The 22,543-nt window shown below is 43.7% G+C and overlaps 2 protein-coding genes across 5 annotated transcripts in view; one reads left to right on the forward strand and one right to left on the reverse strand.

The window, feature by feature from the left end:
• The window catches only part of LOC137424246 (uncharacterized), a 75,327-nt gene extending 72,284 nt beyond the window's left edge, over positions 1 to 3,043 (forward strand). For all 4 annotated transcript variants that reach the window (XM_078773984.1, XM_068111706.2, XM_078773986.1 and 1 more), the window contains exons 13-14: positions 1,060 to 1,228; positions 1,757 to 3,043. In XM_078773984.1, the coding sequence (XP_078630110.1) occupies positions 1,060 to 1,228; positions 1,757 to 2,156 (569 nt within the window). In that variant the 3' untranslated portion in view covers positions 2,157 to 3,043. The remainder of the gene's footprint in view (positions 1 to 1,059; positions 1,229 to 1,756) is intronic.
• LOC137423620 (vesicle transport protein SFT2B) lies at positions 82 to 18,642 on the reverse strand. Its single transcript, XM_068110972.2, has 8 exons — positions 18,280 to 18,642; positions 10,742 to 10,828; positions 6,473 to 6,555; positions 4,984 to 5,065; positions 4,857 to 4,892; positions 4,686 to 4,744; positions 4,533 to 4,562; positions 82 to 4,340 (listed from the first exon to the last, which is right to left on the reverse strand). The coding sequence occupies exons 1-8, from the start codon at positions 18,343 to 18,345 to the stop codon at positions 4,301 to 4,303; spliced, it is 483 nt and encodes a 160-aa protein (XP_067967073.1). The 5' UTR covers positions 18,346 to 18,642; the 3' UTR covers positions 82 to 4,300.
• Between the last annotated feature and the right edge of the window lie 3,901 nt (positions 18,643 to 22,543).

Genomic DNA, 22,543 nt, shown 5'->3' on the forward strand with positions numbered 1-22,543 from the left:
CAATGTGATGTGTTAGATAGGGTGGTGTGAACAACTGCATCAATGGTGGTAAGCTTCTGGGGAAAAAATTTAAACAACCTATAAAATCTTTCTTTTATTTCAATTTAATCATATACAGTACTTGAACACCGTAGAACACAAATTGCCTTTTTGGCTCTTTCAAAAACCTTCCATTTAGCTGTACTTCGACAAAATATTATACAATTTCATGCCATCTCGACCAATCAAATTTGCCGTTTGCGCTCTGAGTTGGGAAATATTGAGATTCAGACAAACTTGCGGCTCGTAGGAAATATAGATTGTGCATTGAAATGCAAAACAAGAATTTCAAGAACCTTCCAATGTCCATTTTCTCAAGATTGCGTGGGGTGAGGTGTTCTATGAACTCCAGTTTCTTTTGCAGCATAGTTCATGAATCATACAATTATGCAAAATAGTTACAGAAACGCATGACCTGCCAATCTGCACTCAGGAGCTCACTATTTGTACAAGAGTTTTTCTTTCTTTCGTCCATCTCTTTAAAAATCCTCAAATGTTTGCAGCAGTTTACTTTACTAATGAAAAACAGCCTAAAACAATTACCTCACTCATTTGTGCCCATATACGCTCGGGTCGGGAATCCGTACAATTTGCCAAATTCAGAATCAAAGAACTCCTAAACTGCAGGTTTGTGTTCCGATTCATGTTCAAAATATAACATTCAATTGAAGTCAAGTTGTTGCTTGATCATAAATTGAAGTTTGTAGCTAGACAGACAATGGTAAGTCAATTGCTTAACCCTGCTTGTCGCTTCCTGTGCGGGGTAATAAACCATTGCTTTGTCACTCTTGGTGCAGCCCAACTCTACTATCTTCAGGAGGTTGGGTCTACGTTAAAGTGACCTTGTCACAATCAAACCTGTCATTCTTTTATAGTACCTTGACGAGATACTACCAGTTTCCAGTCTTTTGTCAAAATAATTTTTCCTAAAGTCTAACTTCTTCTCAAAATGTGTAGCAATTATCAGTATCACAAATCATTGTCGTAATAATAACATAATTTATTGCATTTATTCACCAGGCGAAATTACAAATGGTGATGTAACGAGCCAAGAAACAAGGCCTGCAGGAGCAGATGCGGAGACAAAGGAACAAGATGAGGGAGATGGCGAAATCGTTGGTGAGGACGATGGAAGTGAAAGGGCTGCAAGTGATGAGGAGACAGATGATGTGCAGTCCATGGATGTGAGGTATGAGGCTAAAACTCCATAGTTACTTCATTTTATGTGTCATACGGCCTACGCATTGGCAATCTGTATTTATACCAATGCTTGCATTGAATGTTGTCTCCATCCATTCCCCAAACTCATCAGAAACAGCTGGAATACCAGGCAAAACGTTTTGAGCATAATCTGCATATCACGATACCCATCATAAGTCTAAGTGATCATTCTGGAGTGCAGGAAATTTATTCTTACGTATCTCATGATAGGCAGATACCAGAGCAAGTGTTTTTAGCATAAGGGGCAAGCAAGCGGTGGTCAAAACGTTTCAAGTGGTACTCCAACTCTTTCCAACGAGGTGTTGGAGTGGATGAAGACAACATATTTTGACTTCTGACTGCCAACCTCCCTTTAGTGCAGTTGAATGCATCGAGAGTTCCTTGTACCATCTTGTTTTAGTGCTGAGTTTAATCAGCTGGAGGACCAATCTTGCAGATTCAGAGTAGGGCTTTACCATCAATCTCTCAAATACTCAATAATCCTTCTCTTCTACAGCCCGGTCTCCAAAGATGAAGGGCTATCATCTTCCAGCTTTTCCCCACTTCGGGAGAATGCCTACACACAACCTATGGCTCCTGGACCCAACTCGATCGATTCATCCAGTAACAGTTTCCACGCCCGTGGTCTGGGTCTACGTTCTCCAACAGGGACTGTCGTCATTGAAAAGCTGGTAAACCTGACCGAGAGTCTGGTCCCCGTGCTGCCACGACCAATGAGTTGTCTTCATCCTCCGGCACTTGCAGCTGGTGATAAAACTGTGGTTGTCAGTGAAAACGGTGGTGGTAAATCAAATTCTGTGATAATTGCTTGTACCGCAAACACCATGGGTCTTGAGGATGTAAGTAACAGTAATGTGGTTGGGGTTCGGAGTGATGTACAAGACTTGCACTTGTAGCTGAAAATACTTCTTCCAAGTGGGCTTCGATTCAGGTCTATACCCCCTGTCTCCCATCATCCAACCCCCTAACAACCTCAAAACCCACTTCTCCTGCTTTCCTAAAACACCAAGGCTTGACTGTCGTTTCGTGCCGAGTTCTTCACGTGGACCTCAGGCTCAACTGTTTCGGAGTATGTATGCTTTGTGCAGCGATGCTCCTGGTACTCTAACTAAACAAACAAACCATTTCACAGAAAGTAAGATTTCCAGCATGCTGAAAAAAATGGGATAGTACTGGTAATTGTTTATGCATCGTGGCAGCACAAAGGCCGGAATTTTCCGCAAGCGCCATTCTTTGCCTTCTGCTGATGTCGTACACAAGTTGGCTAAAATGGTCGAGTGAAGCAGAAACGTGGTCCGTCCAGTGCAAACAAACGCAACACCATGCTTATAACCTGTAGCGAAAATGCGCAAACATGTTTCCTTAACTTATTCGATATTTGCACGAAAGTCTTCGCGGAAACACATACTGCCGTCTCCAAGGAGGTTACTACTGAACTTGCTTTTACAAACTCGCACCACGCTTTGCCTTCCGAGCTCCTCTACTGGAGGAGGCACTCATCCTGCGGTACCTCTAACACGTTTACAGAAACCATGAAAATGTAAGTGTCGAGCACCAAACGGGAGTTAATAGCTGCTGATATAAATATGATGCGATTTTGTTGTACAATGTACATTTTGTGTTTTTGTTCAAAATGTGAACATGTGTTTGCGTGATGTGCGTTTTGGCCAGTTTATCCCTTCATTCCCCCAAACAACCTTTTCTCGCTCTCCCAATGTTCAAAGCGAGCATCGTGACTATTGTCGAGCGAATAAAAGCGCTGCACCCTGCAAAGCTGACTGCACATTGGTTGTCCTTTCCTTTGCTTGACCGACTTGTCATTATATAAACGTTTTAAACGACATGGTGGAAGATGCAATAAACATAGGGGCAATACCCTTGGTGCTCACCTGGTAGAATAAACAGTATACTGCACCGACTAAATGTATTTTAAACCAATTTCAATAGTTGCTAGAAGACAGGGCAGCATGTAGAATCATACTAACATAATTCATAAGACTTTAAACAAAAAAATACCTATTTTGGGGGGCAACTCCCCCTACTTCCCCCAACCCACCATATACCTCCTCAGACCCCAATTTTTCTAATGCCTTGAACAAACATTGGTACATCACGGGTGATGAAGGTTCTGGTGAAGTTTCATTGAAATTGCATGTGTAGTTTCAGAGAAGAAAACAAATACCTATTTTGGGGGGTCAAACCTGGATCCACTTTGACCCCGGTAAACCCCCTTAGATCCTGATTTTTTAAAAATTCTGTGAACAAACTTTAGTCACAACACAACAAATATAATATGTGCCAAGTTTGATCACAATCCCTTCAGCAGTTTAGGAGAAGAAGTTGCAAGTGTTTACGGACAGACTGACGGACGGACGACGCGCCATCGCATAAGCTCCCTTGAACTTCGTTCCAGGTGAGCTAAAAACGAAAAGCTCAATTTATTTTCACTGTATTCTGCCAAATACTTGTAATTCAAAATGCCTTCAAGCAGCAAAAGGAAATAGAAATATAATCTGAGATTTATATACATACATATAGTCAGAGTAAAGAGAAAGGAACGCTTCTCAATCCATCTCAGCTGTCACTCCTCTGTAAAGCACAGTTACAGGAGAATACGAGGGATTACTCCGTCCAACCTGGAGGGCACTGAGGGAAAGTCCACGGTTACGGACGGAGAGTGCAAGCTCAGGCATAATGGCAGCAAAATTACAAAAAAAAAAAAAAAGCATGTCAAAGATTGACAGAAAGAGAAGCAGATATCATGAATACGTACAGATTTCACAGGTGTGTGAAAGATGTGCAAACTTAAGGTGGTTTCATCGGCAGCATCAAAGCCATAAATTATACCTGGTTCCGGTTTGATCCCAGGGGCAGGCAAAGGTAAAATGGCAGATGGGTGATGAGGAAGATACAAAAGTGAAGGGGAGTTGAGGTCACCAAATACAGACAAACATAGAAAGAAGTACAGAAATCCCAAGATATTGAAACATGGAGTATTGTTGGTATTGACAATGTGTGTGAAGCATTTCAAGGTTGCTGTTCATGCCAGGCAACTTGTAAAGCACTTCTTTGCTGCATCCCTGCAAAGCAAATAGGAAAGTGTTAAATGTAGATTTGGAAAATGTGGGAGAGGCAGAATGAAGGTAGATTGAAGGCAAAAAGCACTGATCCTACCCCTCCCTCCACAACCACCACCCATTTCAAACCCTCCCGTTCCATCCCCAGTGAGCTCAAGACAACCAAAGGTTAACATGTTCGATTGAATAACTCACCGAGCATAAGGAATGTAGGAAAGGCTGTACCTGAAAAAAATAAAATAAAAGAACATGATGAGTGCAAATTTTCAAAATGCAAAATGAGACCGAGACAAAAATACAAATTGTCAACGTTTTGCTAAAATATATTTCGCATCTCATCGGACTCACCAAGTCATTGCGAGAAACTGCATAATGCAGAATAGAAGTGCGAGCCCCTTGTTGTGCCACTGTTGGTAAAAATAAAATAAAGATAAAAACAGGCATGTATTTCATCAGTGGAACCCAAGTTTGGTGATACTGGCTTGGAAGTAATAGATGCTCAATTGAATGGACACTCACCAAGAATGCCGAAAGCAAGGTAAGCAGCAAGCAAATCTGTAGTTTGAGAGCACACAGACATGGATAATGTTAGGAAAGGGCATGGGAAGAATGGAATGGAGGAGGAAAGTAAGAATCAAAATCTTACAAGCATGGCTATTGTGGCAAAGACGCGTGTCGAATCGAACATCCGCTTGAGCTGTTTAATGGGACCCATGAGAAAACACGTGCTGCAGACGTAAAGAAACAAAGAAGCAGGTGGTTAAAGTTCACACAAGGTGATTAAGAGTTTTAAAAACTGGCTTCATTCTCCACAATGAACAAAATGTACTTGTAACAATAACTTGTAATAAAATACAATATTAACAAAATGACATGTCGTATGTCACATTGAACATCCATGTCATAGTGTATACACCAACTATATAAACTGGAATTTCAAACTAGAGTGAACTCCATAGCATGCCATCGCAAATTCCCGCTCTTTGCACCTAAAGCAAAGTTGAAAGATGGCAAAAAGTCCCGCCAGGAATGACCCAATAATAAATATTGAGTTAAGATTCTCTTCAAATTTTGAGCCCTGCGATCGTCTGGGGCATGAACTTTTTTTGGTATGCACTAGGTCGAGGCTCGTGTAAGAGCTAACACATATAACGTATAATAAGGGGAGCGGGAGACAAGTGGGGAGAGAAAGGGAAGTCCAACACCAGTAGGGAACAGGGACATCGGGAGATCTGTGGAAGGGAGAGGGCTGGGCAGGTTACACGGAATAAACAAGATGGACACTGCAGGAACTTTCAGGAAAGAATACGGGATTTGAAGGAGGTGGGTTTGGGATGAATTAACGGTGGTAGAAAACATCAACGTTTGGATGAGGAAAGATAAGAGATGGTGGTGAACAGCTGTTTTAAAGATCTGGAGGAAGGAGTCGGATTGAAGAGAGTGTGGGAGTTTGTTCCAGAGGCGAGAAAAAAGATGAATGAAAGAGAGAAGGTGAGCAGAGAGTCTTGATTTTGGAAGTTTCACCAGAAGAGAGTTGCTGGCAGATCTTGTGTCGTGTAGGAGTATTTCGGGGATAGAACACAGACAGAGCAGGGGAAGCAAGGCCGGAGAGGAGTCGGTAGAATATTTGATTATTGGAAAGACCGCCAACCTGCCTGCGGTGAGAGAGTGAAAGGCCTGGGTCAAATCAAAGTGAACTGGGGGTCAAATCCAAAAAATCATTCCATATTTCATGTGTCCCCAAATGTCGATTCCATATGAAGTTTTATTTTAAAAATGTGCTCGTAATTGCATTTTTCGTTTTTTGACCCCACCCTAAGGGGCGTGGCCAAAAATGATACTGCTCTCACACCTTTGTGTCATGTGGTGACCCTAACTACCAAGACTGGGCATTTCTGCCCAACCGTTTGGGAGGAGACAGCCTGACGGACGGACAGACGGAACAGATTACAATATCTCCCCATTTTTTTTCAAAATGTGTGGGGATTATAACAGATATAACTGAGGTTTTGGATAAGAAACTGCAGATTTTATTCTTTGTATTGAGTCAAATGTGTACTACTTGTGTAGTCAAATGTATCCCGACAATACTCGTTATGCCTCACATATCCAGGACTGCATCCAAGTATGCTTACCTGCCCAGAGCACAAAGGTTGCCACAGGTGTAGAAGAGGGCAAACAAAATGAGGCCATTTCTAAACCACAGGAAAACCGTGCCCTGAAATAAAGGAATGTTAGTGGAACGCTTCCATTTACATCAAGCAACACGTGATCCAGAACTAAAGTAATTACCTGGATTGTAATTATTCATTCAGACTGACCAGCATAATGCTGGTCCATATACAGTATTGTGAATCACACAGAGGAACGAACAGTAGAAGATGACAAAAACTGAGCTAATGTTTCATCTGGAAATACTTTGGCGTTTGAGATTCCACTTCGGGTTAAATAAAAAAAGAGAAACATTCAACTCAACAGTGTTATGATTAGTTAGTGAAAAGTGTTATGATTTATGGGAGTGAGACATGGGTAATGAACGTAGAGCAGCAACGAAGGCTGGAAAGGGTGGAAATACCCTTCCTCCCGTCCATGGTACACTGAATCTTGTGGTGAGGCAGTTGCCCTGAAACAACTTGCCTTTGCCTCTTGGAAGGCAAATCCAACTGAAGGCAATCTCAGTTCCTTCCACCAAGCTCGGAACAAGTGTGTGTCTACCCTCAGGAGTGCCAGGAAGCACTATCTCTCCACACTGAAGAATGAACTCTGAAACCTGTCTCCATCCTCCAAATCCTGGTGGCATGTGGTCAAATCCATTTCTGGTGTCTGTTCCCCCTCCATCCCCTCCCTTACCTCAAATGGCCACACAGTTGACATCGCACGTGACAAAGCCGAATGCCTCAACTCTGTGTTTGCCTCAAAATCTTTAGTCCCAAACCCATCTCTCTCTGTTCCCACCTTTCCCAGTCTAACCCAACTGCTCCTGGACTCTGTGTCCTTTTCTCCTGACAAGGTGGAGGAGTTTTTGTCTAACCTCGACTCTGATTCTGCAACTGGACCAGACGGCATCAGCCCACGGGTCCTAAAATCCTGCTCTGCCGCTCTATCTCACCCTCTCTCTGTTCTTTTCACCCTCTCTTTTGCTCAAGGTCATCTGCCAGCATCCTGGAAATCAGCAAACATTACCGCTTCACACAAAAAAGGTGCAAAAACAGATCCTTGCAACTACAGACCAATCAGCCTGCTCCCAATTATCAGCAAAGTCATGGAATCCATCATTGCCTCTGATATGAAATCTTTTCTCTTCTCCAATGGCTTGATCTCTGATCATCAATTTGGTTTCAGACCATGTCACTCTACTCTGGACATGCTGCTTCTGCTGTCTCAACAATGGATGGAGGTCCTCAATGCCAAACAGGAAATCAGAGCTGTCTCCCTTGACATATCACGTGCCTTCGATACGGTCTGGCACCCCGCTCTGCTCACCAAACTCTCCTCCTATGTTATCCATGGAAATCTCCATGCATGGCTTGCGGACTTCCTCTCTGGTCGTAGTCAACGTGTGGCCCTGAATGGATTTCTCTCATCTCCCCTTCCTGTTCAGGCTGGAGTTCCCCAAGGCAGTGTTCTGGGCCCTGTGCTTTTTCAGGTCTTTATCAATGATCTCTCCGACTCTCTGGAAAATCCTCTCTATCTCTTTGCTGATGACTCCACTCTCTGCCGCTCCATTCCTCTTCCCTCAGATCGGCAGTCTGCAGCCTCCTCACTCTCTGAAGACTTGGACAAAATCACAGACTGGTCAAACAAGTGGAACATGTCTTTCAATCCTGACAAATCTCACACTCTTACTATGTCTCTCCGAAAAGATCGACTGGTCAACGCTCCCATCTACTTTCTCAACAATCCTCTCCAATAAGTTCTGTCGCTCAAGCTTTTGGGTCTCACTATCTGCCATGATCTTTCTTGGGAAAACCACATTTCCAAGCTGGCCTCCAAAGCCAGTCGCCGACTGGGCATCCTCCGTCGTGCGAAGTCCTTCCTCGGCACACCTGAGCTCCTCACCACATACAAGGCTTTCATCCGCAGCTCAATGGAATACTGTTCTCCCCTATGGGCCGTTGCTCCTGCCTCACACCTAGCTAGGCTTCACGCTGTTGAAACCAAAGCTTTCAGAATTATTGGAATCTCCCACGATGAAGCTATCTCTGAGGGCCTTTCACTCTCTCACCGCAGGCAGGTAGGTGGTCTCTCTGTCTTCTTCTGACCCCTCTCCGGCCTTGCACCCCCAGCTCTCTCTCTGTGCTCTGTCCCCCAAATATTCCTACAGGTCGCACAAGATCTGCCAGCAACCCTCTGATGGTTAAACTGCCGAAATCTCGGCTCTCTGCTCACCTTCACTCCTTCATTCCTCTTTTCTCCCGCCTCTGGAACAAACTCCCTCACTCCCTTCAATCCCACTCCTCCCTCCAGGTCTTTAAAACAGCTGTTCACCACCATCTCTTATCTTCCCCCATCCAAAACCTTGATCTTTTCTACCCCCGCTAATTCACCCCAGATCCACCTTGTTTGAAATTCCAACTTCTTTCCTGGAAGTCCTGGCAGTGTCCATATGTTTTATACCTCTCCCACCCCTCCCCCCCTTCCCATGCCCCCCGCCTTCCCATGCCCCCCCCAAAGCCCTCTCCCTCTCACAGGTCTCTCGATGTCTCCATGTCTCTCGGTCCCTGCTCTCAAATGTTGTGTTTGTGTCCTTCCCCCTCTCTCCCCATCTTGTCTACCGCTCCCGATGTTATATGTTTTATGTGTCGGTTTGTCTATCTGTGTGATTAATGTTAGCTCTTTCACGAGCCTCGATCTTGTATACAAAAAAAAAAATGCGAATGGTTCGGTGGATGTGCGGAGTATCGTTGAGAGAAAGGAAGACAAATGATGAATTGCGAAAGATGATGGGAATAGAGCCTGTGGTTGATGCTGTGAAGAGGAACAGGTTGAGATGGTTTGGTCATGTGTTGAGGAAGGATGAAAGTGACTGGTTGAGAAGAGTGATGGAAATGAATGGAGAAGGAAGTAGAGGACGGGGAAGACCGAGAAAGACTTGGCTAAAGGTGGTGGAAGAAGAAATGCGGGCAAGGGGGTTAACAAGGAGAGATGCAGAAAATAGGGCAAGATGGAGAAGATTGTCACGGGGACCGCAAGGCTAACCCCCGCTCTAGCAGGGAAAATGGCCTTAAAATGCATGTTGTTGTTGTTGTTGTTGTTGTATTCAACTCAACAATATTTCAATATGGTCTTCATCATATTACACCTGCTAATAACTCAGCTCCAGCCCAACTTCAAGACATGCACCATACAGATAACGAAAACAATATACAGGATGTAGACTTAACTTATCTTATAGATCAAGACGTATGGGCTGACAGGATGGCATCGAGGAAAGCACAGTCGCCTCTGAACCATCTACCCTGGGTTTGAATCTCAGCCCAGCCACAAATTGTCGTCCTGGTGTCTTGCAGGCAGAGCGATCTATGAATGTGTGTGCCTTCCCTCGGATAGACGTTAAAACGATTTGATTGTTGGAATCTCCCGTGATGAAGCCGAGTCTATGGTCCGATCACATTCCCATCGCAAACAGGTCGGTGTCCTCTCTGTCTTCTACCACCTCCTTTCTGGTCTTGCAGCTTCTGCTCTTTTCATACTTTGCCCTTCCCAGGATTCTGCAGGGCTCACACGGTCCACCATCATCAAGATCCACAATCACTGCTCACCTCCACTCATTCGTTCCTCTTTTTCCCACCTGTGGAACCAACTTCCATGTTCTCTTCAATCTCATTCTTCCCTCCAAGTCTCCAGGACAGCTGTTCACCACCATCTCAGATTATCCCCCAATCCAAAACCATGATATTTTCTCCCCTCGAAAACCCTCCACCACCCACCCCACCTTCTTCCAAATTTCCAGTATTTCCTTCCTGAAAGTTTGCTTCTGTATCCATCTCGTCCACCTTGTGCATCCTCCCCTACCCCTCATTCCTCCCCACATCACTTGTTTGTCCAAGTCTCTCTCTGTTTTGTATTTTGTCCTTCAACCCTGCGGTTAGTGTTTCCCCCCTCTGTATACTGTTCTTTTTGTTATGCAGCGTCATGATCAGTTGCGTTCTAGTTATTTCACGAGCATTAACCCTGAATACAAAAAATGGGCCTCCTGTATACCAGAATTAGTTGCTGGATGCTAAAAACCCCATGTTGTTCTTTGTGAAGAGTAGGCAAGCTATGGCATGCACTCCAAACAAAATGCAAAATCCTACCATAACCTACAGGGAGGGCATTGTATTAGCCGCACAGACACCCTCAGCCAACGATGCTATTTATAGCCATGTGTTGTGTACAAAAGAAGAAGAAGCAAGACTTACCAGGATGGAACATAAAATGCCGAAAGCAAAACAAGCAGCAAAACCTTTAATTCGCGTGCTCCAACTCAGCGTGCTTGCATCAGAAATCTAAAAGATAAAGGAAGAAACATACAGGTATTTCAGCTTTTAAAAAATGCCATCAATACTACTCCATGCCACATGTCATCTTTACATGATGCTCGAAACATCTAGTTCTGGTTTGTACACCACAAACAGACCACTGGCTGACAACTGTCTGCCAATAAGAGCAGCATTTGTAGGACTGTAAATTGGAAAATGTAAGCTTTGGTGAGTAAGAATTGATATAGCAAGTTTTACTGTTGTTCAAGTACCACGGCAGAAAGGCCTACCTCAGCCCATGTGAAAGTTCCATCTTCGACGAGAGCAAATGGGAAAAGAAAGAACAGCTCAATTTGAGGGCCAACAAGAAAAAGAGCTCATCGTACCAATATCCGACGTGGAGGTCATCAATGAGGGAAATACCGGTCACTATTACTCACGGACTTATCAAACGTGGCCTTGGTAACAAAGCATAGTTACAAATCATCATCACTGCAACCTCCATTATTGGCACAAAACTGCATGCCATTATTACTCATGTCCAATCATGCAAGTTGTCCCCCCCTTACCCATATGCAATCAGACCAATTGCTCCTATACACCCACCGACCCCATTACCACATCCTATAATCATGCTAACGACCCCTATTAGCAATAACATGCTAAATTACCATCCCACAAGCCCCTCCCCCTTTTCCCTCTTAACAATATGTATTTTTTTTTTTGTTGTTTTGTATACAGGATCGAGGCTCGTGAAAGAGCTAACATTTATTACACAAAAAATCAAAACAGACACACAAAGTATATAATAAGGGGAGCGGTAGACAAGATGGGGAGAGAAGGGGAAACACACAAACACAACATTTGAGAGCAGGGACATCGGGAGATCTGTGGGAGGGAGAGGGCTTTTGGGGAGGAGGTGTGGGAAGGGGGAGGGGGTGGGAGAAGTAAAAAAACACATGGACAACGCAAGGACTTCCAGGAAAGAAGTTGGTATTTCAAAAAAGTGAATCTGGGGTGAAATTAGCAGGGGTAGAAAAGATCAAGGTTTTGGATGGGGGAAGATAAGAGATGGTGGTGAACAGCTGTTTTAAAGACCTGGAGGGAGGAGTGGGATTGAAGAGAGTGAGGGAGTTTGTTCCAGAGGCGGGAGAAAGAGGAATGAAGGAGTGAAGGTGAGCAGAGAGTCCTGATTTTGGCAGTTTTACCATAAGAGGGTTGCTGGCAGTATTCATGCTGATGTATTCATGCTAATGGACCCATTACCAATATCATATGATAATTGCACTCAACAGACAATTCCACCTAATTATCAACCAAATGCTTATAATAGAAACATCATCTTCATGAAATGCTTTAAATTATTCCTCAGAGCTTGTTATTTTTACATTTTCACAGATAATACATTAAATACCCTTGAACGCAGAAATATAAATGGCAAGAAAAATGGAATTATTTATTTCTCCAAGGAATTTTTTTCCCACACATGTGCAATCATTGCCCCATCCCCCGAACAACGAGACATAGGGCTTTGCAAGTGTGTATGTGTGTGTGTGTGTGTATGTGTGTGTGTGTGTGTGTGTGTGTGTGTGTGTGTGTGTGTGTGTGTGTGTGTGTGTGTGTGTGTGTGTGTGTGTGTGTGTGTGTGTGTGTGTATGTTGTTGTTGTTGGTTGTCTCCTGAAGTACCCACCTCCGTTTCAGGAAGGGATCATGATTCATGGACCAATTAGTGAAGTTTTCTTGTTACCTCCAGCACCGAAGGTGGGCAGGTGCTATGTTTTCACCACTGTCTGTTTGTGAACAGGATATCTCAGAAGGTTGTGTACGGATTCGGACAAAACTTGGTGGACAGGTTGGGTGTGTGACAAGGAAGAATTGAGTCAGTGTTGGTGAAGATTCGAATACGGATCCAGATACGATAATTTTTTAAGCAATTCTTCACCATTGAGAGATCGGGCTCAACACAATATACAGCACGATGTTTCAAAAATTGTGGACGAATTATGACAAAAACCTGGTGGATAATTTCAGTAGGTGACAAGAACAAGCGATTCGATTCTGGTTCAAGTCCAACTCTATATCCGGCCTATCAGTGGGATACAAAACGTAACTGAGTGACATTCTAGTTCTCAAAAAATTGTTCCTGGGGCTCTTTTGAGGATCGTCCCCGAGCCCCGGAGAGCCTCCCACTATAGCTGGTTTGTAGTAATATTCCCAAGGATGTTTTATCAGATCTCTGAGGGTCTTTTTCGTCATTCCCATTGCTCCGATAATCACTGGTACAAGTTTGGCGCTCTTCAGTTTCGAGGATGTTTTCACTTCATTTTTTTAGATTTTTTTTTTTTTAAAGATATTTTGTCGTTTTCTTCATTTCTGGGTTGTTTATGCCAAATTCGCTGGGAACTGAAAGCTCAATTAACAGTCTTATTTTATTTTTTGCGATCGTTACTTCCTTGTTGTCAGTCATTCCTTTTGGTTCATGTTTTCATCAGTTTTCTGAAACTGGGATGTTGAATTTATTTGCAGATGTGCCAGTGGATTACTGTTGTGCCTTTGGGTGTATGGTTGTTCTGACACGAGTTTTTGTTTTACATCCTGATAAGAGGTGACTCGTACTTTCTGTTTTTACCTTGCAGAACCTACACTTGTCCAATTTATTCAGTCCCGCCATTTTCTTAAAGCCATTGGCATGAGCCTGGTGTTGGCTTAGCGGTTAGGGTGCCAGCTTGGGATCCTAGGATCCCGGGTTCGAATCCCGGTCGATCGCTGAATTAACGCCAGGGTGGTTGACTCAGCCTGTCATCCTTCCGAGGTCGGCAAATTGAGTACCAGCTTGCTGGGATGAATGATCCCGGTGTGTACCCCGGTTAGAATAGGTACACCTTATCCCTGCGCATCGTAAGAGGCGACCAAGGGTTGGCGTCAGGAAGGGCATCCGGCCATAAAAAAACATTGCCTCAAACAGGGAATCATGATTGTCATGGGGCCCGCAAGGCTAACCCCCGCTCTCGCGGGGAAAATGGCCTTAAAACGATCATGCATTCATTCATTCATTGGCATAGTGTCCATCACAGTTGAGCTGACCTCTTCTTGTCCATTCCAATGAGCCTTCTTTATATACTCCCAATCTGTCCAACTCTTTTTTTAAAAAATTGGCCCTTCCTGCCCTTTTATCGTTTTCCCATTTGTTGGTATATATCTGTTATATTTCATTTTATATTTTTATTTTGTCTTTTTTGCAGTTGTTGGAGCTGTATTTGTTGCTGTTTCGGTTTCATGTGACATCTTCCATTCCCAATTTTTTGCCTGTCTATGACCTCTGGTTTGTTGCCTTCTTGTGTGTTTGTGTGTGTCTCCAGGGCATAGCGATTTTAACAATTTGAGCTTTTGCATCTAATTTTCAACAAAATATTTATTATGAGAATATGGAGAAAATGAATAATAATTGTGTCAAAATGTCAAAGGGCAAACACACCGAGTAGAAATAGTCTTTATTAGCCCGTCCACCACGCGTCAGCACAAGATGGCCGGATTTTGTAGCCGCTTGCATGTTTCTTTACTTATTTACCACTTGAGCTTCAGTGTGTCTGTCCAGGGCATAACATTTCAGTTTTATCATCACATTTTAACAAACCTTTAAAATGAGAATATGGAGAACTGATTAATAAAATTTACATAAAGTTTAGCTGTTGTTTTTGTTAAGTTTAGTTTAGTTTGAGTACAAAGTGGATAGATGGGCTTTGCCTTCTGGGATGCTTTTTGAGTTAGAATTTTAACAACCTGGCCCATAAATCGAATACTCGCTCCATTTCAAGTTACACAATGAAAAATCATTAACTAACCGTTTCCTGTTTGTAGAAAAAAAACAAAAACAAAACTAGCACGGCACTCAGCAGAGACCATACCTCCGCCAGGTGAACAGTTTACGTTTTGTACCCCAGAGTAGACCAGAAAATCACAATACAGAATCACATTTAATCAAAATCATCCATCCACAACTTTTTGAGACGTCCTGTTATGTATCGGTTTTGGCCCTATCTCCCAATGGTGAAGAATCGCTTAAAATAGTCACAGTAGCCGGATCTGAATCCGGATCTTCACCAAAATCTAATCATTTAGTCTTTGTCACATATGCTACATCTCTGCCAAATTTCGTCCAAATCCATCCACAACTTTTTGAGATATTTCGTTCACAGACAAACAAACAAACAAACAAACAGACAGACAGACAGACAAGGGTGAAAACATAACCTCCATTAATCTTTGGTGAAAGAAGAACCACCTTCAGAGGCCATTTTTTCCCGCAGAGCAGGGGTTGGCCTTTTTCGGGCACCATGGTCCCCTTTTTTGAAGCAATGTTTTATGGCCGGATGCCCTTCCTGCTGCCAACCCTGTTGGTCACCTCTTGCGACACAGGGAATTACCAGTGAGCTGGTACTCAATTTGCCGACCTCGGAAGGATAACAGGCTGAGTCAACCCCCCTGGCGTTAATTCAGCGATCGACCAGGATTCGAACCCAGGATCCTAGGATCCCAAGCCGGCACCCTAACCGTTAAGCCAACACAAGCACATTAATCTTTGGTGGCCGAGGTAAAAAAAAAAAAAAAAAGCCTTAAAACTGTTGTGTTGTGGGACAAAGGGTAGGGGGATGGACGAGCACAATGTAACGTGTTTCATTCAAACAAAAATGTTTTGTAAAAATGAAAACTTCTGAAGACAACCCGAGAATCATTTTTATTCCCTGCCCCCCCCCCTCACCCCCCCCCCATTTACTGACATCTCCATTTTTGGCCCATTCCCCAATCTTCTTTTCTCTCTACTATTCCCTCTCCTTCCCCTCCATTTCTACATTTTGTATTGTAATAAGTAAATGGCCAACAATGTCACATTGTTTAGTCAGATTCACTATAATGTGACAAATTTCATACAGACATGATTTTCCTACACTGTAAGCAAGTCGTTACACGGGACAGTTCATCGTATGCTCACGCAATACACATTTTGCTGGAAGCAGTTTGTCTGCTGATGCTTTTCCACTTCAATAACATTGAATTATTTTTTTTTAAATCTCAAACATTAAATCAGAACACTCAAAGTTCAAGTGCACAGATTGTATTCCAGGCAGTAAGCGCAACACTGCAAATGAAAGGCTTCTTCTAGTCATTAACATTTATTTTTGGAAAGAGCCATTTTGAATATACACCCAGTAGGTATTTAAACGAGCTGAAAGATATAGAGAGTGTAAAGACTGACAGTTGGAAGGAGAGGTGAAGTGCATGGAAGATATTGACATAGGAAGACAGGAAAAGCTGAGAAGTAAACGTCTCGGCCTTAAAAAGGTGATGAGCTGAAACTGAATGAATGAATGAATGATCGTTTTAAGGCCATTTTCCCCGCTAGAGCGGGGGTTAGCCTTGCGGGCCCCATGACAATCATGGTTCCCTGTTTGAGGCAATGTTTTTATGGCCGGATGCCCTTCCTGACGCCAACCCTTGGTCATGCTCTTACGATGCGCAGGGATACGGTGTCCTATTCTAAATCGGGGTACACACCGTGATCATTCATCCCAGCAAGCTGGTACTCAATTTGCCGACCTCGGAAGGATGACAGGCGGAGTCAACCCCCCTGGCGTTAATTCAGCGATCGACCGGGATTCGAACCCAGGATCCGAGGATCCCAAGCCGGCACCCTAACCGCTAAGCCAACACCAGGGATGAGCTTAAACTGAAGGGAGGAAAAGGACTCGTTGAAGGCTGGAGGATGGTTCCGCAAATGGGAGAGAAGTAGATACAGGAATGGAAGCGAGCAACCAAGATCCACAAAAACAAACAAGGAGTGCCTTGGATGACTCGAGTGTATGATCAAGGGGGGCTGAAGTGAGATGGATGGTACAAAACAGGACCAAAAAAACTAAGTCAGGACAAAAGGAAAGCATGAAAGTATATCAAAGACTTAAGTTCCTTGTAAGGGAACTCGTGTAGTGTACCGATGGTATGAGTGGAGCACGCCCTGAAATTTGGCTTCCTTATTTTTTTGCCAGATTTGCCAATAATCTTCAAAGCTTTCACCACCAACACAGCACCTACACTTGGAGTCAAATTTGATTCAGGGGCTTTGGTCTGAAGTGGAGATTTGTGATGGAGGGGTTCTGACTCAACTACCTAAAGCTGCTTCTGACTACCTTGTACCAAGGAACGACCGACACGGTAGAGGATGCTCATGTGGCATTACCTTTTAAGGATTGCCTGTGATAAGACCTGAGGCCATCATTTTTTGTCAGAGCCAAAGTGAGCCGGGACGGAGACAATCTTGGTCGCAGCCAGGGAAGTGCATCCATGAAGAAGGATGTGGTAAGTTAATACTTTAGGAGCTTAATCCATGAAGATCTTGTTGAACATGGTAAAACCATCAATGCACAGAACTACCGACTTATTATTCAATTCAGTGAGAGAAGCAATACGCAGACTACATCCAGGTACGCTCTCTCAGGTATTGACCACTGCAGGACGAAAACCTTAATGCACGTGTCCTGAAATGACTGCGTAACCGTCCCAAAGTTATAATACACGTGTGGCATCGATGGGACGTGTGTGTGCACACATCCGTGCACTCCAGCAGTCACACAGCAAAGCACACAGCACAGCTGTGCCCAGCTGAGGATCCGTGCAGTCGGGAAACTAGTCAATTGCTTACAGGTTAACGTTCTCAGGTAGAGGAACTATGTTTGAGGTTTACAATTTAAACAAAGTTGAATATGGGATGTTGTGAAATTAACTTCATTTATAGAAATCCTTCAAATTATTTATTTTTAAGTTTAGGAACAACCGATACTGTACAATTAATTAAATGCATTTTAAAATAAGAATTGAAAAAGAGAAATAAGAATTGAAAATCATAAGAGATAGAATTGTGAGAAACAAAAAAAAAAAAAACAAGATGTGTGTGTGTGTGTGTGTGTGTGTGTGTGTGTGTGTGTGTGTGTGTGTGTGTGTGTGTGTGTGTGTGTGTGTGTAGGTGTGTGTATATGTGTAGGTGTGTGTGTGTGTGTGTGTAATACCTTGAGAAACAGGTAAGGTTTCATAAACTCCCTTAGTCTTACACCTTTTGAATGACGGAATTTAAAGGTGTCCCGTAAGTTGTGTGCCTATTGTGCTACTTTGTGTGTTACTTTTGCATAAGTAATGATCAGGAACAAATATCGTTTTGATTCTTCATATAACATACTAGTCTTCTTCCTGTTGAGCCCTCTACCTACACCTGTGCACACCTTTTTTAAGCACTTGCCCCTCCGTGCGGCACTGATAGTAATTATAAACACGTGGCATCGACGTGGTAGTCGGTACGACTACTAATGACACGTCGGTGCACTTCAAGATTCATGGATTTCCCTGCAATCTCAGTGTGCGCCAGTCATAAAACGTGAAGGGCTGGTGTAGTGTAAGGCCTAGCACAATCCGGTGCTAGAGATCGCCACACCTGTGTCATGAGATTGCTCTCGGAGTCTTCCTCTTGCCCGCTTAATGCCTGGCGCAGCTTGTCCATGTCTCCGTCTTCCTCGCGTCTTCTACACCGCTTGCTCAGCAGACAATAACAATATCCAGAAACTTCGCCGCTAGGGTGCACTTAGTCTTCCGTACGTATGTAAATTGTAAACCGTGTTTCATACTTTGAACGATTTTCTCTCAGCACCTTCTTCTGAACATCACTAGTCGTTTTAAAACCCTAATAGGTTACATTTGAAAGCACACCATTAGATATACTTCGCCTAACTATGTTTTGTTTTGCACGTGGAGCAGCCTGAAAAAAGACTGGGACGCACAACACCGTCATGGACGCCACACAGTGTACAGAGCAAAGTATCACGCGGATAGATGTCTCGAGGAAAAAAATATCCTCGACAACATAACACTCCAGTCTCCACCCCCGTTATTGGCGTCTCGTGTGATGAGACTGAAACACCAGGTCTAGTGCTGTTGTCACAGGTGACTTTTTAACCTCATCTCCTCGGGATGGTCTTGCTCGCACCGTTTCCCTAACCCTCCGAAACCCCGCCAAAACCCCAAGATGCACGTTATCTTTCAGTTAGCCCCTCGAGGTTAATCGGTCAAAATAAGACCTTCTGTAAACCAGTTCTTCTTTTCTTCTGCCCTGTGGAGACTGGCTGTTCAATCTCACTCTTCCCTCCAGGAGTTCACCGCCATCTCATGATCCTTTCTACCCCATAAACCCTACTCCCTCCACCCTCCTAATTGTAGGTTTGTGGTGTTCCCTCCCAACTCCCACCATATCCCACAGTGGCACCACTGGATATTCGTTGGGTTTTTACCCTCGGTCTTCTCGCTATTCCATGAACCAAGATTTCGCAGAACAAAAAATAAACTATGGAGAAGTCGACGGCACACCATCGCATATCCCCGTGTTTCCCACCTAAAGCAAAGATGGCAAAAAGTTAAACCAGGAATGACCTAATATCAAATTAAGCTTTAAAAAAAGTCTTAGTTTGACCTATGACCTCGAGTCCCCCACTCCCCTTGGGCATTAATTGGGGGCCAAATCCTAAAATTCATTACATATTTTATGCGTCCTCCAATGTTGATTGCACAAAGTTTCATTAGAAATGCTTTAAAATGTGCCCATAATTGCATTTTTGGTATTTAACCTTTTGACCCTGCCCTGCAGTTCCAGAGGGCAAGGGCAAAACTGAGACTGCTCACAGATTCCTGTCATGTGATCCTAACTACCAAGTTCGGTGAATTTCTGCACAACGGTTTTTTTTTTTTATATACAAGGCTGAGGCTCGTGTAAGAGCTAACATTGATCACAAAAAAGACAAACTAACACAAACAACATATGATAAAGGGAGTGCGAGAACAAGATGGAGAGCAGGGACATTGGGAGATCTGTGGGAGGGAGAGGAATCGGGGGGGGGGGCACGCATGGGAAGGGGGTTGGGGGGAAGGGTGGGATAGCATGCGGGATGACCGGACAGACAGACAGTGGCCCGATTAAAATATCCCTTTTTAAAGAGGGTATAAATAAATTTAAAAAAATCAAAATACAGACGGCATTTAATATGGAATATTTTTTTTTCTTGACTTGGGTTTACTTTCTGAACTTGGTATATCAATCTGGTGAGTTTCTTTTACGCTTCGGTGATTTCTTTGTTAAAAGAACCATGTCACTGATTGTCTGTCGCAGCAAGAAGTCAATAACAGGATTATATCACAGGTGGCGTGACAAAATGTTCGGACAGGTACATTTGACGATTGGCTTCACAATCGGGTATATAAGGGTTGTTGCGTTCTGTATTAGTGGAAAACAACTGCTGCACGTCAACAAAAGTTATTGCTGCTTCCCCTGGAGATGGTCCGTCAACTCGACAATGCTGTTTGTCATTTAGTGGTGGCTTTACGAAATTCCGGCATGAAACGGCGTGCTATTGCTCGGCAGTATGGCATCACTCAAGGGCAGGTGGCAAACATCCTGAAACGAAATTCTCAGATGGGTGTCCCTACTCCAATACCCTACTACTCTCCCTGCTACTCCAAAGTCAGTCCCTACTACAGATGTCCCTACTACTCCAAGGTCAGGACGTCCCCGCAGAACCGCAAGGAGGGATGATCGCCAACTGCACTGGTTAATCTGCAATGGCCGTACCAAATCAGCTAATCGGCTTAGGGCTGAGTGGCAGCAACTGACAAATGTGCCTGTATCCAGAAGGCTAGTCAACCAACGAGTGGTTCAAGCAGGCTATTGTGCCAGGCATCCCCTGAGAAAGCCACGTCTGACCAGACAACACCACCAGCGCGGATTGCAGTGGGCCAGAGAGCACCGTCAATGGCAGCCAGGACACTGGAATCACGTGATCTTCAGTGACAAGTCTAGATTTCTGGTCTATCGTCAATATGGCCGCGTCCGAGTGCGCAGACAAGTGCATGAAGCCCACAACGAAGATTGTATAGTGCCAAGAGTTCAAGCTGCAGGTGGTGGGGTGACCATTTGGGCTGCTTTTCATGCAGGGGGCAAAACTGACCTGGTTGTTCTGAATGGAAACCTGAACCAGTTCAAGCACAGGGCCATTCTGGAAGAAACATTGCTTCCATTTGCTCGTGCAGCCTTTCGAGGAAACTTTGTCTTCCAAGATGACAATGCACGGCCTCATCGTGCTCGCATGCTCCAACACTTTCTTGCTGACCGTGGTGTGGAGCATATGGAGTGGCCTGCCATGTCCCCGGATATGAATCCGATAGAGAACTTGTGGGCAGAATGAACGCGTCAAATCGACAACTTGGACCAGCAGCCTGCCTCTGTGCGTGAATTGCAGCAGGCTATTGTAACTGCATGGCAAGCGATTCCTGTCCAAACCTTGGCAAATCTTGTGAACAGCATGCCTCAACGTGTACGTGCTCTCCTGAATGCTCGTGGGGGTTACACGAAGTACTGAACTGTAATTTTACTGTCCGTAATCCCAGTCGTAATTCAACTTTTGTTTTTGTTAAAAAAAATTTTTGGCTAATGTGCAAAATAAAGATACTTCTGGAAAACGTACAGAAGTTTAACACAGTACTGTCCATGAATTGAGTTCGATATCAGTTTACATCACTTTCAAGGATCAATTTATTTGCTTCGAAATGTCAAATGTGGTTTTTGTTTCTTTTAAAGGTCACATTAACAAAATCTAGAATGATTTCAACATAATTCCAATGAATTTTTGGTTTTAAGTCATCTTGAAAAGTAAGTTCACCCCCACAAAAAAAATATTCCATATTAAATGCCAAGTCTGTATATGGACATTTTAATCTGTAGTAGTGGGTTGACAGGATGGCCTAGACTCGAGAAGTAAGCACACTCGCCGCTGAGCTAAATTATCTAGCCTGGGTTCAAATGCCAAACCAACTATAAACCGTTATGCCCGTGTTTCTCAGGTAGGGCGATTCACCAATGTGCTGTCTCTCAGATGGACGTTAAACAGGTGTCCCGTCTGTCAGCATTCGTTGGTGGACTTTAAAGATGCCGCTATGGTCTCCTTCACGAAGAGGATGCAAGGTATCCCCAGCACCGTGACAAAATTTCAAATTCCTGTCCTAACCAACAGAGGGCACTGCATTAGCGGCTCTGGCAATGATGCTGTAGCGCAGCCTGGTACTGCACACGAACGAAGATCTACAGTCATATTGTACATCATAGCCCAGGACGAAATTAAGTGAAGTACATGTAGTTTCCTCATTGTGATGCCCCGCCGAACAGAATAACTGGTAGTGCAAATAAGGCAAGTCAAACACTAGGGATATACAGTGCATACAGAAAGTATTCAGAGCCCTTCACTTTTTTTCACATTTTGTTATGTTGCAGCCTTATGCTGAAATCGTTTAAATTCATTTTTTCCCTCATCAATCTACACTCAATACCCCATAATGACAAAGAGAAAACAGGATTTTAGAAAGTTTGGTAAATTTATTAAAAATAAAAAACTGAAATATCACATTGACATATGTATTCATACCCTTTGCTATGACACTTGAAATTTAGCTCAGGTGCCTCCCATTTCTCTTGATCATCCTTGAGATGTTTCTACACCTTGATTGGAGTCCACCTGTGGTAAATTCAATTGATTGGACATGATTTGGAAAGGCACACACCTGTCTATATAAGGTCTCACAGCTGACAATGCATATCAGAGCAAAAACCAAGCCACGAGGTCGAAGGAACTGCCTGCAGAGCTCAGAGACAGGATTGTGTC

This window comes from Myxine glutinosa, chromosome 3, assembly GCF_964187855.1.
Source record: "Myxine glutinosa chromosome 3, kmMyxGlut1.1, whole genome shotgun sequence".
Lineage (NCBI taxonomy): Eukaryota > Metazoa > Chordata > Myxini > Myxiniformes > Myxinidae > Myxine > Myxine glutinosa.

Bases quoted from the DNA above. Each gene is read 5' to 3' on its own strand.
- LOC137423620 (XM_068110972.2), bottom strand. From the start codon at position 18,345: ATGGACAAGCTGCGCCAGGCATTAAGCGGGCAAGAGGAAGACTCCGAG. The intron at 6,556-10,741 runs GTAAGTCTTGCT...CCTTTATTTCAG, and splicing joins GCATTTTATGTTCCATCCTG to GGCACGGTTTTCCTGTGGTT. The intron at 5,066-6,472 runs GTAAGCATACTT...TTACGTCTGCAG, and splicing joins AACCTTTGTGCTCTGGGCAG to CACGTGTTTTCTCATGGGTC.